Source organism: Lipotes vexillifer, unplaced genomic scaffold, assembly GCF_000442215.2.
Source record: "Lipotes vexillifer unplaced genomic scaffold, Lipotes_vexillifer_v1.1 scaffold645, whole genome shotgun sequence".
Lineage (NCBI taxonomy): Eukaryota > Metazoa > Chordata > Mammalia > Artiodactyla > Lipotidae > Lipotes > Lipotes vexillifer.
In genome coordinates this window covers 1,934,315-1,943,655 of record NW_006777439.1, presented here as the reverse complement: position 1 = coordinate 1,943,655, position 9,341 = coordinate 1,934,315, and the positions used below count along the sequence as shown (strand labels likewise).

At 52.6% G+C, this 9,341-nt stretch overlaps 1 protein-coding gene across 1 annotated transcript; it reads right to left on the bottom strand.

Moving 5' to 3' along the window:
- Positions 1 to 4,279: 4,279 nt before the first annotated feature.
- On the bottom strand, positions 4,280 to 6,430 carry HOXD4 (homeobox D4). Its single transcript, XM_007451086.1, has 2 exons — positions 5,454 to 6,430; positions 4,280 to 4,914 (listed from the first exon to the last, which is right to left on the bottom strand). The coding sequence occupies exons 1-2, from the start codon at positions 5,872 to 5,874 to the stop codon at positions 4,565 to 4,567; spliced, it is 771 nt and encodes a 256-aa protein (XP_007451148.1). The 5' UTR covers positions 5,875 to 6,430; the 3' UTR covers positions 4,280 to 4,564.
- Between the last annotated feature and the right edge of the window lie 2,911 nt (positions 6,431 to 9,341).

Genomic DNA, 9,341 nt, shown 5'->3' with positions numbered 1-9,341 from the left:
TCAGTGGCCTGACAGCTAAGTTCATTAAGGATTTAAATCAGAATAAATAAAAGTCGCGAAAATATTTACCTGCCGGCCGCGCTCCCGCGCCCGCCGCCTGGGGCCGAGGGTGGAGAGCTGGGGGCGCCGCACGGCCCCCCTCGGCGGGTGATATTCTTGGGATCCCTGCACTTTCCAAGTCGGAGAGAGCCCTTTGCGTGGCAGATTAATGACGACTCCGTGTTTCTTAAGGGACGTGCTGAATTAATTATTTCACCAATCACGTGGTCGGGACTTGTAGAAATCTATTCTTATCATCTTCCTCGCACTTTGAAAATTCTCCGGGTTATGAAAGGCCCTCCCCCGGCTGGCGGCGAGCCCCGGCCGCCCAGCCCGGCGCGGGGGGCAGGGAGGGCTCCCCAACATGGCGGGCGCGCGGGAAGCGCAGTCTGCCGAGGGTCCCGATTTACTGTACTGTACTCCGGCGGGCTCGGCTGTGCACTCGCTTCCTCCTCATCCCTGCCCGCGACTCAATACACACAACCGTACTGATGTATTGGTGGGCACAGGAGGAGCCATTAACCAGAAGACGGGCAGAGAACAATCATAAAATGTGTCTGAATATTTAAACTTCTGTCTGCGCACTTATAAATACACATGTCCACGCGTCGGAGGCGAGCCCTTCCATATATTAAGGACACATGTCTGACTTTATGCATTCTGCTCATTTCCTGTCGCGAGTAAGGCCCCCTCCCATCTATTTTGGGACTCCTGTCTTGGCCCCCTCTTCAAGGCGAAGCCAAGACGAGAAAAGCCCTCGTGAAAAAAACAGCACACGCCACTTTTTATAGTGGGGAGTGTTTATTGTGGTCTGGAGGGCGGAGGGGGCACTCGGGGGAGGAGGGGCAGGTGCTGGAGGCCCCGGTGGGGCTGAACAGCACAGGAGAAGTAGAAGGAGCCCAAGATTGGAGGCCAGAGGGGTGAGATCCGAGCAGCCACCCGCCAGCCCCAGGTTGGCCCAGAACCCAGCACCAGACACGCCCTCAGAGTTGGGGGTCCAGGAGATCTCTCTCACCCACCATGTCACAAAGAGAGACCGAGGGGGCCTGGGGCTGATCCGGGCCATGCTGAGAGCCAAACTGGAGCCTCCTTTTAGCCCGGGAAGTTACTTATTTTCCTTTTAAAAAATAATGTCCACCCCGCTGCAGCCTGAATCCAGCCTTAGGCTTCCCAATTCTCACAACATATGATGGCCAAATTGGGAGTGTAGGTATGGGGGAGGGGGAAAATGGTAGAACTGCTAAGCCTTACACAGTTTAACCTTCACACATCAGGCACATTACAGAAAATAATAAATTGTATATATTGGATGTTAGCTTTTAGAAGACCTAATAAAGAATGCTTCTGTGGAGGCACCAAACAGGAGGGAGATTTCGCTACACCTTTTATTATTTCAAATATAGATCAATGAATTACATCAAAACTACAGGCAACAATTAGTATAAATAATACTTTAATCAGTGGCAGCAGAATATTGGTCAATTCTATTAAAAAAGCATCTTGTGTGAACAGACACCATGGGGCTGACTGACAATGTCATCTCCCAACAAAAGGCTGCAAGGGACAAAGTGAGATGGGAGTCTGAGGAGCAATGTCCTTGCCAAGCACTTCACTCCCCCCAGTCACGACCCCAACATACCACTGAAAAAACTCAAAACAAACACTTCTGGCTCATATTTGGGGGAACAAACTGGAAACAAATAAAAGCAAATGGGCACTGAGGCTTCCTACACCTAGGTTTCTCCAGAGTACGTTCCCAGATGGAAACTCATTTCCTTCCCTGCCCTAGGTGACTGGGGGGGCCCTGCTTCTTCCCTGCCCCACTCCTGTGGGCCCAAATGGACGCTGGGGTCCGATTGGGACCTCAGGGTTGAGGGCCGCCCTCTGGGCCATCCAGTCTCCATTAACATTTCAAAAGACAATCCCTAGAAGAGGAGAAGGAGAAGTGAGACTTATAAACAAACAAGTTCTCTGATCAAGTCACTTTCCAAAGTAGTGGGGCTATTTTTAAGAAGGACCTTGGGTTTTCTTCATCAAAACATGCCTCTTGGCTTTCCTCTGGGGCGGGGGTGAAGGCAGTTAAGTAGTTTGGCATTTGGTCTGAAGCTGGAGTGAGTAACCTGAACTTCTGGGAAGGGGGAAATCTATATAATAATCTTTGCAATACATATGTAGTTGGATGTTGTGAAAATATATATTACCCCCTCCCAAGGAGAAGGTTCAATGTATTCACAGATTCGGGTTTTAGGAAAGAATCTGAGCAACTTTCCAACTTGCCTAAGGATAGTGGCCCTTTTCATATCCTACATCCAAAGACTGCTCTCCATGTTCGAGGGGGAAAAAAAGAAGAGAAGGGTAGTTAGAGTCCAAAAGGTTAAGGGTTTAGAGGTCAGTCCTCCTGGCTGAAATACAGCTAATCGAATAGAAAATTTGTCCTCTGGATGAACCTGATTCTGTAATTTAGCCGAACTTCAGTAAAATACCTTTTCAGCTTCTCAACGTGAGGGCATCAGAAAAAAGACGTCTTGACTATGTATGAACTCTGTGCTTTTTGTCATAGAAACAATGATGCGAATAATGCAGGAATATCCATCTTTAATATCCCGACGTGGCGATATTCAAGTATTGCCATGTGCAAGTCTGAGAGCCAGGCTCACCCCAAGGAGGAACAAAGAGCTGTCCCTAGGGTCTAATACAAAAGAGCAAGGCTTGGAAGACACTTTAGAGAAGTGGAATTTCAGCCTAGGGACTCCAGTGAATACCTGCCCTCAGCTCTCAGGAGACACAGAACCAAAGAACATGCCTGTAGAGAAAGTCTTTTTTCCCTCTACACTTAAATATATTTTAAAAATTACCTCCGAAATCTTCTAAAGTGTTCTCAAGCACTGAAAAAATAGCCCCAATTCTGAATCTCCCTTTCAAGCTCACCCCCTCTCCCTCCCCACTTTTGTGACTTTTCGGTAGCTACTACCAGGGGTTTCTTTTTGGAGCCCGAGGCTTTGCGGTTTAAATTTCTGAAGCCTTGTTTCATCTGAGTCTATGAACTCTGGCTATTACCTTTGACTCTTTCCCTTATCCTTAAGGGTCAACATTTTAGAAAAGTGAGCTTTGAACCCTTCCCAGGCAAGGCGTAAGAAAAATGACTAAAGAACATCTCTCCTGTTGTTTGAGAGCGATTGTTTTTAAACCACTATTCTCAAGGCAAGGGAGAGGAGAGGGCCTGAAAACTTTTACACTTTCACAAATTCTGCTAATTAATGGGTTGAGGAAAACTTCCTTAGATTTGTTTTTTTTTAAATTAAAACTTAGGGAAAAAACCCTAAGACCAACTTTTGTGGACTTCTAGATTCAATTAGTTTTTCTTTCATTTTTTACAGCAAGACTTCCTCACCTTCCCACTTTCTCCCCAACGCACATTCCCTCTCCCATATAGGCAGGCCATACACCAGTGCCTATAAAATACTGCTATATGGGGTATTTGGGGACATTTGGAATCCAGTTGGAACAGAAAATTCAGTCATTATCTAATGACCCAGAACACAGAGGTTTTGTTTTCTTTCCCCAGAAGGAAAATGTTGGACCATTTGTTTCTTTCTTTTTTCCCTTTCCTTTAATCACCCAGAACTGGTTGTAAGCACAGTGCTGAAAAAAGCACATGTGGAAACATATTTTCAGGAACTCAACTTTGAGTGGATCCTTTGCTTCCCTCTAGAAGGGTTAAGGGCCCCCTACACACATTTCCGGGGAGTGGGGAGGGGGTGGAGTTCAAAATGCCGGTTACAGCCAGAAGTAAGTCCACGCATCTCTTGATTCTGCTCCCTGAAACCCAGCCCCTTTCACCATGGTAAGTTTTTTGGCAATAAGATGTCAGTTATTTCCGCACCCCAATTCCCCAACAAATAAATATTTAAGCAAATATAATCTAAACATACAACAGCCCGTTTGCACTTCCTTCTTAGACTCATTTCTTTGGGCATGGGGCCACTGGGAGCAAAAACAATTTTTTTTCACACTGGAAATTATACAGACAACCCAGAAAGTTCAGAAATCCTGGCCCAGCCCTCCTGCTTCCACTGAAAGCACCTAGCGCAGGGGTGGCCAGCCTTCTGCCTCAACACGCCCACATTATGAAACCACAAAGATCCCTGGAGGGGCGGGGGGTGGGGGGCGGGGAGGATGTTCAAATTCACACTGGGCTAAAGCATCCAACCTTCATTTGCAAATTCAAAATCCAACAGCGGAGATTTTCAGGAGTTTAATGACTTGCCAAGGTTTTATGTTCTCAGTAGCTCCTGCCATTTGATAATATACTTAGAGAGAAAATCCCACCCCCCGACCCCCAACCCCGCTCCAGGGAGGGGGCTACCCTCGGGCAGGGTGCTAACCTAGTCCGAGGTAGGCCTGCCTGTCCCAGGTCCACCCTACAGTACCTTAGAGCCCAGGGAGGTGACAGCAGGCCCGGCCTGCCCCCGCAGCTTCGGCTCAGCCGGGAGCTCAGGGAGGGATGGGCCCAGGGTCCCCACTTCTATAAGGTCGTCAGGTCCGTGTGGTGGTCCTTGGCCAGCGGCTGCAAATGCTGGCCAGGGGCAGCTGAGGAGGAGCAAGAGGAGGAGGAGGAGGAGGATGAAGACGACGACGATGAGGACCTGCCTTTCGTGTTGGGCAGCTTGTGATCTTTTTTCCACTTCATCCTCCGGTTCTGGAACCAGATCTTGATCTGGCGCTCGGAAAGACACAGGGTGTGAGCGATTTCAATCCGACGGCGCCGCGTCAGATACCTGTTAAAATGAAATTCCTTTTCCAGTTCTAGGACTTGCTGCCGGGTGTAGGCCGTCCGGGACCTCTTGGGCTCCCCGCCGGTGTAGTTGGGGTTCACTGCGAGACAAGCAGACCGCACAGTCAGGTCAGCGCCCGGCCTCGGATTAGGCCACAGCCGCTCACTTCCTGGCGCGCCCCGAGGCCCGGGCCCTCCCCGCGCGCTCCTGGCCCACTCCCTGCCTCTCACCCGCCCGCCCGCCCTCCCAGGCGCACACGCTTACTCCCACCCAACCCCTCGGACCCACCTGCTCCCCTGGGCTCTCGGGCGGGGATCCCCAAACGTGCCCCCATCTCCCCAGCCCACCGCCCGCTCCAGCATTCCCAGGCATTTTGGAAATCCCCTCTTCCACCGCGCTCCCTCCGCTCTGAAAATGGAGTCCTCCCCCACCCCACCCCCATCTCCACCCCCTTTTGCGCCCAGAGCCAAGCAGCCAGCCACATGGTCCCGGCCTGCTCCCTCGGCTATAAAAATTTATGGAGAGAGTAATTGCGGCGCCCATTGAAGCCCCACACGCCCCCACCCACTCGCACCCCCTCACGGGGCCCAGGCCGCCGGGCTGGGGTGGAGACTGAGAGGTCCTGGGCCCGTGCCTTACCGGAATTCACGTGCACCTTCTTCATCCACGGGTAGACCACGGCCGGCTGCTTGAGGGCCGTCCCAGGGGGCGGCTGCTTGGGGCCGCCCGGCTGGCTGCAGGCCCGGGAGCCGGGCAGGGGCGGGGGCGCGGGGCACGGCTCTCCCGGGGCACCGTAGTGGCCGCTGGGGCCGCCGGGTTCTTGCCCGTGACCCCTCGTGGGCAGTGCCGAGCCGGGTCCAGGGCCGCCGCCTCCGAAGGTCTGCTCACCGAAGTCGGGCCGTGGGTAGAGCCCCGGGGGCTGGAAGTCGGCCCCCTGCGCGCCGCCGCCGTAGTAGTCAGCGCCCTGCTCGCCTAGGTAGCCACCCTGTAAATATTCCTCGCACGGAGGAAACTTGGGGTCCACATACTTGGAGTTCACCATATACGAACTCATGGCCATTAATTTCAGAAGGTAGAAAATACTAATTTTTCTCGTGTTGTCTTTTTTTCTCCTTCCATAGGGCCCTCCTACTTGCTGTCAACTGAATAAAGTTGGCGGCCATGTGACCAGACCAGCCAATAGCGAGGGAGTGAGTTTATCACCGGGTTGGTGAGCATCTCATAATTTTCACAAATTTAACTAAATAACATACGTGTAATCAAGTGACTTGCCATGGCACATTTGAGGGCCCCCGCCAGATGTTAAAGTAGTTCTAATCCCAGCATCCTCATTCCCCACAGGTAACCCCAGCTTTTGTCTGCCACTGACTTTGCTAACCTCCAGTGCCCCCGCCACTCACCCCGCCTGTAATCAGCCCCCCAAAATGGGCACAGTTCAAGGGGGAATGAATCCTCATATCTGTCAGGGTGCATGTCATCAAAAAGTGGGGGGAAGAGGTGGCTTCTGAGTTGGGCAGAGAACCCCAGGCAGGCAGGACTCCCGCCCACCCAGCCTGCGGAGCAGGGACTCTGCCATACAAAGGCCGAATCCCGGCTTTGTCTTCATCAGGGTCACCCAAAAGTTACTACAATCTGGCTGGCCTGAATCAAATTAGGCAATGAGTAACTGCCAAGCTTTCTTCGAGGCCGGGGTGTTTCCAGCCAAATCTTGGCCCTTGCTGGTATGGCAAGAAGCCCCCGTGATGCTCTAGCCAGGGCAGCTGAAGGGTAGCCCAGGAAGGTGGTGAGGGCACCCCCAGCTCACCCAAATGGACCCCAAAGGACCCTAAACTCCTTCTGCCCAGCTCACCTTCTTCTCACATGGCAGTAACAGCCAATGAGGCCCTTCATTGGGCACCCTCCAACTTTATGCCCCTGGAGGGCAGACCTGGGGCTGGAGCGACCTGGACTCCCACCTTGCTCCCCAGTGCCCCCAAACCTAACCTTCTGGCCCTGCATTCATGCAACCAATTAGGGTTTTACACAGGGGGCCCTGTTTAAAGGTGAGGAGCTTCTCCAGGAAAAGGCTGCTCTATGTCACCAGGCTCAGACGATCCTCCTGGAGTCCAAGGTAATAAAACAGAAAGAGGCGACTGACCCGCCGGCTGCCTCTGGCCTCCAGTTCTAATTCTGGCTATTGCGGAGAAATGTGAAGTTTTTGCATCGACCATATATTCCCCTAGAATCGAATCTGTGACTATGTGGATACCACACAAATTCGGTTCTACAGGGTATATATAGACAACGTTACTACCTCCGGGTTCCACCCAGAGCGAGTACCCAGACCGTTGCCAGCCCCCGCCTCTTCCTCGGAGCCGCCACCAGCCCAACGCAGCCACCCTGCCTTTCAGAGATGGTTCAGGTAGCCTGAAGCGCTTGGTGGCAATTTGCAGCAACGAGTTCCCCACCCTTGTACCAGGGCTGGGGTTACCAAGCAGCCAAGGAGTCAGGACAGTCTTCTTAAGAAAGAAAGAAAAGAAGAAAAATAATCCACCCCAGAAATGGCGGCTTTATTACCCCCCTCTCCTGATCCACATAACCCCCACTCCCTCAGCAAGTGGTATTTTCCAGAAAGGAGCAAATGCCCTCAATGAGAGAAGAAAAAGAGGCAAGAGGGAATATCCTCTGCTCATTCTTCTGCCCACTGTCAGGGCAAGCCAGGTTGGCTGACAAAGCTAGTTCTCCAAGAAGTCGCGCATTTACCTTCCAGGGCCCTGAGCCCGGCTGGCCTCTCTGTCCGGCTGCTGCTGCAGACCCCGAGGCAGGCGCTGCTTGCAGGCAACGAGCTGCCCTGGGCTGGGGCCGGCGCACTAATGGTGAAGGGCAGGGCAAGGGGTCACTCGAAATCATTTACAAACATATCACAAAGTTTCATTATTTTTGCTTTGCCAACAGCAGCACACAAGAGTACAAAAGTTCATGAGTTGTGCCCGCCCCAGCGCAGTCCAGGGCTCACCCCTCGCTTCAGGGCACCAAGAGCACTCAGGGCCCGGATGGATTTCAGAGGCAGACGGATGCCTGGGCTCAGGTGGGGCTTTTGGATCCCTGACTGTAGGCTAGAGGTGTTTAAAATTTTTTTTTGATTGTTTTGATTTTACCCTCATGATTCAAAAATTATTATCAAGCCTCAACCTGGGCCTGATGCGGTGGAGCCCCCCTCTGCCTGGCAAAATTGGCTGGCTTCTCCTACTCTGCACTGTGCACGCTCCCTGCGCACTCTCCCACCGCCATCCTCTGGTTCCAGTGCTTTGGCTATTTTGTAGGGATATCCTGGGTGCCAATTCTAACAAGAGCTCTGAGGCTGCCCCACACCCAGCCCCCTTGTCCCAGGGGGGCTCCCCCCAACTTCCTCTAATGCCAAGAGCTCCCACACACCTGCCTTCCTGGGGACCTTGGGCCTAGGCTTTATTCAGACAAATTGGAGGAGCCTGCTGGGACAGGTGGGGAACCGGGTGAGGGTACATACACATTTTCATATTTGTTAGACGCTGTGACCTGCATTTCACCTTATTGCTCAACTTGTTCAGACAGGTCAAAGCCAATGAGTTATTGATGAACAAAAGCGTTAAATATTCACCTCCCGCTCAACTGCCCATACAAATGCTTTTGATGTCTCCGGCTTTTTGTGCTGTGTTCAGCTACAGGGTGCTGATCGTGGGTTTGCAAGCAAGGAGCATCCACAGAGATAAGCACCCAGAGCCAGGGCAGCCTCAGGAAGAGGGCAAGACCAGGAGTTCCTGGGGACACCGGATTTTCCAGCCTGGAGCCCTGAGCCCTGTTTCACTTGAGACAGCCTGATTCATAGAGGTGAACTATGTACTGGGCGGAACCTCCACTCTTGGGGGGTGGGCACAGCCCCCAGGGAGTCGATTAGGCTGCCCAGCCTGGAGGGCAGAAACCTGGCCCAGAGCCAAGCCTTAGCTTCCGGGACCCTAGAGAGAGGATGTCTCACCAGGGAGGGAGGGTGCCTAGTTCCTAACATCTTCGCACATTCCATCTCCTATGAAAATAAAATCAGCTCCGTTTTGCATGAGGGAGGGGCTACTGGTCTTTCCTTGATTCTCTCCCCACTACCATCATCTTAATGAGAGAGCCTTCCTGGAGATTTCACAGGCCTCCTCAGAAATGTACCTGTCTTCTGCGGCATATGCAACTCAGAAAGATCCAAACTTCCAAGCCCAAGACCCCAGGAATCTCTGCCCCCCCTCGCACCCCACCCCACCCCGCCACGTCTGCCTGCAACACTAGCGGCTCTGGTGCAGAAATTCTCAAATTGCAGTTATGGAGAAGCAGAGGTGAATTAGAAGGGCCGTATCCCTCCCTCCTCGCTCGGCCGCAGTTCCCCAACCCAGGGCCTAAACCGCCGCGGCTGGGGCTGGGGCCTAGGGAGTGGGGGGGTGGGACTTCCACGTAAAGCTCAGAATTTGCAGCCCTTCCCGGAAGCCGGCCAACCCCACACACCCGCAGCCACAGAGGGTTGCGGGGTTT

What these genes read in the sequence shown, in the direction of transcription:
- HOXD4 (XM_007451086.1), bottom strand. Translation starts at nt 5,874, where the DNA reads ATGGCCATGAGTTCGTATATGGTGAACTCCAAGTATGTGGACCCCAAG. An exon ending in GAAGGTGCACGTGAATTCCG is followed by an intron (nt 4,915 to 5,453) that starts GTAAGGCACGGG and finishes CTTGTCTCGCAG; the next exon opens with TGAACCCCAACTACACCGGC.